Source organism: Anoplopoma fimbria, chromosome 20, assembly GCF_027596085.1.
Source record: "Anoplopoma fimbria isolate UVic2021 breed Golden Eagle Sablefish chromosome 20, Afim_UVic_2022, whole genome shotgun sequence".
Lineage (NCBI taxonomy): Eukaryota > Metazoa > Chordata > Actinopteri > Perciformes > Anoplopomatidae > Anoplopoma > Anoplopoma fimbria.
In genome coordinates, this window is record NC_072468.1 from 24,253,641 (window position 1) to 24,261,550 (window position 7,910).

At 45.0% G+C, this 7,910-nt stretch overlaps 1 protein-coding gene across 1 annotated transcript in view; it reads right to left on the reverse strand.

Moving 5' to 3' along the window:
* The window catches only part of LOC129109367 (thrombospondin type-1 domain-containing protein 7A), a 142,760-nt gene extending 135,763 nt beyond the window's left edge, over positions 1–6,997 (reverse strand). The window contains exon 1 of the mRNA XM_054621404.1: positions 6,844–6,997. Coding sequence (XP_054477379.1) covers positions 6,844–6,997 — 154 coding nt within the window. The remainder of the gene's footprint in view (positions 1–6,843) is intronic.
* Positions 6,998–7,910: the final 913 nt, after the last annotated feature.

Sequence of the window (7,910 nt, forward strand, 5' to 3'; positions counted from 1 at the left end):
CTTAAGCACACATGGATTATAGCAGTTTGTGTTTACAGTTCATCACATGATCTGATGATGAATTAATCTTCTTGCCACACAGCGATCAGTGCTTTGCATATCATTCCTTTTCCTACATCAGCTTACACACAAGACAGCAAAGCAACAACACCAAAAAACTACTGCGAGACAAGAAGCTTTTATGTTCAGGAGACCGTAAAAATATGCCCGTGTCTACCATGCGAGCGAGGAAAAAAACGATTGATGGCCAGTGGGAGAGATGAAGGATTAACGACAGGGCCGCTGAATGGACAGGAGGATATTTACTCCTGAGCCTCCTCCATCTCCACGGCTTTATTAGAGCAGCATCGGCGGAGGCAGCACAGCCTCTAAATGTCACTGCTTTCATCAATGAAGGCGCTTTTGCTTTCAGCCCAGTGGAGCCGCCTCGTTACCTCCCGTGGGAGTAAAGGACCTGCTTTGAATACCACGCCCTGACCACTAAAGAACTTGGTTTCCCTCAAAATAGGCACAGGATTTGTTGTTTGTCTTTCAACTTGTGGCTGAGTGCTGATTTGAGTTCTCGTTTGTTAAGAGACACCGCAGGGATGTGACCGCTGGGCAAGCAGAAAAACACAAGCCTGCCGTTTAGTTTAAGAGAAGACTGGGATAGTACAGGAGGGGACATGAATGAAAAACAGCCACTAGCCTCAAACTGCCCTTGAGCAAGGCACCTATCACCCTTAAGCCAATCCACATTGTCGGTTTCACATAGTGTGGAGGTAAAGGGATGACTAAATGTGAACTGTGATGTTGAAAAAATTAAGCTGGATTAATGGACATTTACTGAAAATAGAAAATGAGTAGGTCAGATTTTTCTATCATAAACTAATCTTTTTACAGCAGCTCGTGTCACTTTGATATACCAGGTCAAGGCTGATAATCGGGGGGGGAAAAAAACATCCCCTGCACAACATAAATCTATCACTGATCTGCTTACTCACCACGTCACCACCATCCACAAAGCGCAGTGGTGGTGTAGCTGGACGACACAGCAGTGCCCCATCTGAAACATGTTATGAGCCATTTGAATATGGCGGAATAAGGCAGCGGGAAATCCTCTTATGTCACTCTAAATAAAGTTTTTTGGATGAAGTGTAATCTCTAATCCTGCCATCCCTCCTATATCAGTCATAGCCAGGTTTTAGTGTAAGCTCTGCCATTTAGATTAAACAAACTCTGGCATCTCTTTGGCCTTTTTTTCTCCCCTCCTGGATGGATTGGCTATTTCAATAAAAACCCAGCGGCGGTCTGGAGTGGAGAGTGGCGGGTTAATATCTCTAAAGCCACAAAACGGATCAATCTGGGTCAAACGTGACGTACTGTGCTGCGAGTGCTTATAAAATCAAGTGCAACGTCATGGTTCGCTGTTGCCCATTTCAGCCGGGGCGACGCTGAACCGCTGGACCGCTGGACCGCTGGAGCTTGAGCCGCACTTGTTTTTTTCCCCCCACTGAGACAAAGAAGACTAACTTTGAAAAATAGCCTTCTTCCTTTTTCGGACAGAAAGATGCTGAAGCCACACGGAGGTGGACCGTTGTCTTCCAGAGAAAAAAACTCCACGGGCTGCTGAGCGTTCACTTTGACTCTGGTTGTTGGGCCAAGCACAAACAACAGACACAATTAGTCCCCACTTCCACTCCAACTGAACTAGAATCGAAAAACAAAAACAAAGGCGCACTGAATTAAAATGATGAAAAAGTGGCCCATTGGCATACTGTGTAATGAAAAATGAAAATCCCAGGGAAATTGTCTTAATTTATATGCATGGCCTAAATGTGTTGCCTGTTGCTAAGGAATTTAAACAGCGGCTGGCCAATTACCTACCCGGCTCTTGTTTGGCCCTTAGGTGTTATGCTAATTAGGGTCAGAGTGGCTAACGTTGTAATGCACTCGCGAAAATGAGGCGGGGGAATCTCTGAGGGATGTTCTCATATGGGAGGATCCCAGTCACATTCCTGCCGTATATATATGAAAGCCGCAGCTTCTCAGACGGGTTTTTGTTTCTGGATCCCTTCGAGGCTGTCGGACAGCACTCAGCTATAAGCACGCGGCTATTTAAAGAAAAGGATTTAGGGGGCGTACACACAGAGAGAAGATTCTGAGTTAAACCTTGAACAACGAGGGAGGATGGTGGTTGGGTCAGTTAAGGACACGAATCAATCAAGTGTGTTGACAAAAACATCCTTTTATAGAATGAGAAACTATATGTAAAATTTAAATTTAGATGATTAGGCAAAACTAACCGATCTCAGATTCCCCATGTGGTTGTTTAACAGAAAATAAAGCAAGTGAAGCAAATTTACTCATAATTAGTCCGAGCCACTTGGAAGAGAGAGACCTTGCTTTTGTGTTCGATCCATCTCAAGGCTCTACTTTTGCATAATTTGCTTACTTCAATCACTTTTTGCCGTATTAAAAACCTCGGCTCGCTGTATTGAACTTGTGAACCCGTCACACCCTGTTCTCCCTCAGTTTCCTGGATGGCCTCTTCACTGGTGTCGGCTGTAATAGCAGGTGATTGCGGGCCACTAGCCACTAACAATCCTCAGCGAGGTTGACATCCTTCACCGCGAGTGGATCCCTGAAGGGAGGAATGTACTCGTCTAACAATGGCCTGTCAGAGCCAGTCGCCCCGTCACCCCACGTATTGAAAGGTGACATCAGCTGGACGTGGTGACACACAGCAGCGCTGAAAGCTGCAGGACTGAACCTCCATTGTCTGCCAGGAAGTGACAGGTCATTAAAGATGTGGGGAGGTACGCACAAACAGACACATATGTGTGGACTCACAGCGCTGTGATTAAATTATCTTGAATCAGCTGATTAGCTCATCTGATAAAACAACAAATGTCTTATCAGGAAATGTACTCGCAGATGCAGACTATCAACAACGGGTACAATTGCTGAAGTTTTAGATTCATGATATATACATTTTTTTGTGTTTTTTTTTTAAGCACCTTTCAAACAAATCAAATGCAATGTAAAGTGCTTCAAAAATGATTGACAAGATGACAAGTGGAGAGAAGATGAAGAGACCAATGCACACCAAATGAATATAAGAAAAAGTAATAAATAAATTACAACACTGGATAAAAGGATCATTTAAAAAAAGTCAAAAAGAAGTCAAACTTAATAAATAAGAATTAAACAAGTACAAATAAAACCAAAGCATAAATGCATAAGACATCTGACGTAATAATACGCAATAATAATAAAAATATAACACACTACATGAAAGCCGGACTGGATAGGTGCATTTAGATGATTAGAAAATATCAGAATATAGTCAAGAAGCGACTCCACCAATGTTTAAATGTCACTGCTTTGTAAAGAGAGTGTAACAGGTGTCAAATCAGAGCCTGTTTGAAACACACAGTCACTGCTTTGCTGTTATCTGTCTAAACTTTGTGAAGTCTTAAATGGTTTTAAAATGTTCCCTCTCAATGTGGTGGCTGAAAATCATTGATTTAAGCCTAATTTGACCAGCTGTTAAGACGCCGCGTGCACTCATAGAAACCCACCCACACACGCACGTGCCTAATAGGTAAATATGATTGAGCAATTAATTGGACAGCCTGTGCATGACTCAGGTGACGTTAAAGGCTTACAGATGGACATGTGCTGAGAGGTGTGACTTCACCCCATGAGGCGAGATGGCGAAGAAAGGGGATTGGCTCGATCAGGGACTGGAGGTGACTCCTACGTAATCTGAATGAGAGATAATCCGGATCCAAGGAGAGATTACTGGTTCCGCATTCAGAAAGGGGGGTGGGGGTGGGAGTTGATAAACCGCGCTCAGATCGAGATATAGGAAACCCTCATCGATAAATGATTTGGCACCTGTTGATTCAAACTGGAAAAATGAACCCACGTGGCTACGAAAAACTGCACGAGGTTCACTTACAGTCAGGCATACGGAGATGTTACAGTATGTGCTTGCTTGAATACACCATCACCTCCCCTGCCACCTGTAATTGCTTTGTCCTCAGGCACACATGTGAGGTCTTGACAGCTCAAACCTGGCAACCTTGTCGCTCCAACAACAGCGTCTAATGAAGCACGCACGCAGTACCAGAATGGGAAGGATGCACCTGCTGCGTGTGTGTGTGTGTGTGTGTGTGTGTGTGTGTGTGTGTGTGTGTGTGTGTGTGTGTGTGTGTGTGTGTGTGTGTGTGTGTGTGTGTGTGTGTGTGTGTGTGTGTGCCTCTGCATAGGTGCTACTTAGCAGTTCTATATTCCACATGAATCTTGCAGGATGCAGCAACGTTTCTTACATCTATTGTCATCCTGGTGTGGAGACTTCTCACTACCGGCGACAGATGAGGCTGCTCTGGCACATTTCAACGTTGCATTGAACGGGAAAAAGCTGCAGATCTTTAAACAGAAACCCAAAAATTGGATCGCCCAGACAGGGAGAGAGAGAGAGAGAGAGAGAGAGAGAGAGCGAAAGAGATGCAGAGGGAGACGAGCACAGTTGAGGGGGAAGAAGACAAGAAGAAGAAAAGAATGGTGTGAAAATAGCGTCTGAGAGGGAGACAAACTCCCTGCAATCTCTCAAAGGCCCCGGAAAAAACTGTGGCAAGCCATTATCGCCATCATCATCATCATCATCATCATCATCACCACCCTCCTCCTCCTCCTCCTCCTCACGGTGGCTATAATCATTTTCCTTTTTTGCTCCAGTTATCCTCACTGCCACCTTCAGAAATATCACTTGCGGCGTCTGGCAGAGCCTGTTGTCTCTATCTGCCTCATTTGAATAGAATTCTCAGAGCCCAAAAAAAAAAAAAAAAAAAAAAAAAAAAAAAAAAAAAAAAAAAAACTGAACTGTCTCACCTTCCAAAACAGATACATCATATTTTCACAGAAGGCAATAAAAGCAACGCGGGCCCAATTCCCCACAGTTTCCAAGACAGGGGCTGTATTTCAGCTAGACTCATCAATATGCAAAACATCAGAGCATTGCTTGCCACAAGAATATTCCCTCCACTGCACACTCTGCAAGTGTGCATAAATATCATCATATTTTGCGTTCTTTTTTTTGTAGAAAAAAAACAAGCTTCGATTGGAAATTAAAGTATGCAAATCTTGTGCAAACATACAGTGATAATGTTTTTTGATGAAATGCACTGGGATTCAAAGCCCTAAATTGCCCTATGTGACTTTAATACTCTGCAGGCAATTGTCAAATCAAAGAGGCGTAGAAAAAAAAAAAAAAGAAGATGACTCCAGGGCTGAAATCAATGTTCTACCTTTTATTTGGGAAAGAGTGAACAAACTCCAAGCACTGGATTACATTTCAAAGCCCAGAGCCTCGAGCATTTCCAGTTGAGGAACATGTACAGTGTGGGAAAAAAGGTGGTGTAGTGTGGGAGAGAGGCGTAATCACTATGACCTACAGTAGGGTGGATGTAGGTTAAGTTAGTCCCTCGCTCCGCCTGCAGTGTTTCGCTCTGCCTTTCTCTTTCTCATGTCTGTTCTCTGAGCTGCCTTTCCTGGGTTGTTAAATCCCCGCTCCTTTAATCTCCTTACTCAGCTACATCCTCTTTAAAGATGCAGAACCACAGGAGAGTCGTGGGGGATACGTCAACTGGGAGCTGGTGCTGGGCGAGGCGGGGCGGGAGAGGAGGAGAGGGGAGGAGAGGAGGAGGAGAGGGGGTGTTTGAGTCGAGGTTAACGAGAGAAGTGGCGCTGGTGTTGGGATAAATAACATTTATGGTAAAAATGTGTGAGAAACAAACACGCCTTCACCTCCTGAGCTTTTCTGTCTAATTGAGGATTAAATCAAATGGTTTCATTTGTGCCTTTGAGGACTTCCCAGTGTTTATTAAAAAAAAACCCTCCTGACAGTTATTTACTCAGTGTCCATTAAAAGTCATCACGGCAATAATCGCTGCAACATCTGTAGGCTTGTCAACAGTGATGATGAAACCCAATGGATCCCACTGTGACACTCAGATTACTCCTCATGATTCTGCCTCTGATAGACAAGTTTAACACAGCTTCACTCACACCAGCACACAAAGAAATACAGTCACCGCCCATCAATCTACACATTCTACATGTATGGATTTTTAACACACAACCCCCCCCACACACACACACACACACACACACACACACACACACACATGCTCATTCAACGCTGATGGTGTATCAATACCATCAAAAGCCCTTTTCCACTCTGTTGTGCCTATCAATCATCCGCATGCTGTAACACACAGCAGCAACGTTTCAATAATGGTGCATCACCTGAGACTAGGGGAGATGAAAGTAATCCATTCAAAAAAAAAAAAAAAAAAAAAAAAATGTGTACTACATGCTACATGCTACCCAGTGTGAGGAGAACAAGCCCTACTGTAGATTTTCTGGGTCATCTTTCAAGTGCATGCGTCTTTGAAGTTTGGCAGCGTTGAGCTCATATACCTAAAATAACCCAAAAATGTGTGAGAGGACCAAAGTGTGTCATCTGGAAAGCGATGCAGACTTGTGCAGGTGACTTAAACGTGTGACAATGTGTGTCTGTTTTCTGCACGAGAATATTTGATTTCCTCTTATTAAAACCAGGCAGCACCATCTGATGCACTGATTTGCAAAGAAATGACAATCTAAAAGTTATCACGCCAATCAGGGTGCGTTTTCCATCAAATGATGAACCGAGGACACACACACACACATGATCAGATCTCCTTGAGTGTGGGAGGGTCACGTGCCACATAGCAGCACGCACGGATTGTGAACGTGCCACATGTAAAACAAGGGATCACATATAATCTCTAATTAGTGGTTTTAGCGGGGTACCTGTTTCCCAGAAGTAGACAGACTTGCCATCGTCTGTCTGCGCTGCAGCCTCCCAGAAGCCACGGCACAGCAGCAGCAATGTCACCAAGAGGTAGCAGCCCCCCTCCGTCCTTATTCCGAGGGTCCCTGCTGCGCCCCTCCACCCTCGCCCCATGGTCCGCCACAGGATGAAAAGTAAATCCACTCAGCTCAGGAGGTCAGTGAATGGCAGTGTAGGAAAAAAAAAAAAGAAAAAAAAAACACTAGTCCAAAAGGCAACAAGAAGTGAAGTGTGCTTCAGTTGGAGAGGGTGAGGAGAGAGTGAGTGTAAGAGAGAGAGAGAGAGAGAGAGATAATGAGGTGTGTGTTATCAGTCCTGAAGGAGTTCAGGTCCAGTAGTTGGTCTTGTGAAGGACAGAGAGAGTAGTTTTCTCCTCTTTTTTCTTTTTTGTTGGTTTGTTTGCTCCCTAACAGGACAGGCTGGTCCCAGAGGAGAGGCTGATGAGCTGCAGAGGGACGGTCCGGTCCTCCTCCTCCATCGCGTCCTGCTTCACCCGCTGCCGTCGCTGCCTCTGTCCTCTGGCTGCGGAGCAGTGACAGTGGGCGAGTGTCTGCAGTGTTGTTCGCCTCCCTCCCTCTCTCTCCCTCTCTCTCTCTCCTCTCTCTCTCTCTCTCTCTCTCCCTCTCTCTCCCTATCCGCTCTCTCGTTTGCTCCTCTCCCCGTGCCACCCTCTCTCTCTCTCTCTCTCTTTTTTTTTTTTTTTACACTACTAGCTTTTTCTTAAAATCTATCTTTCTCTCCTGTCCTCATCTTCTCTTGTTTCTCTCTCTCTCTCTCATTCCTCCCTTTTTTATTATCACTCTCACTGCATCTCTGACATGCTGCTTCTCACTTTCTCTCTCTTTTCCTTTTCTCCTGCCTAGGGATACTCCCCCCTCCTTCTCCTTCCCACTCCTCCTCCTCCTCCTCCTCCTCCTCCTCCTCCTCCACTTGCAGTTCTGGGAAGGCGACTGGAGAGCAGCAGTGCTCACACTGGTCTCAGAAGCTCCCATAAGCACTGCTCCCAGGATCAGAGACAAACACGGCT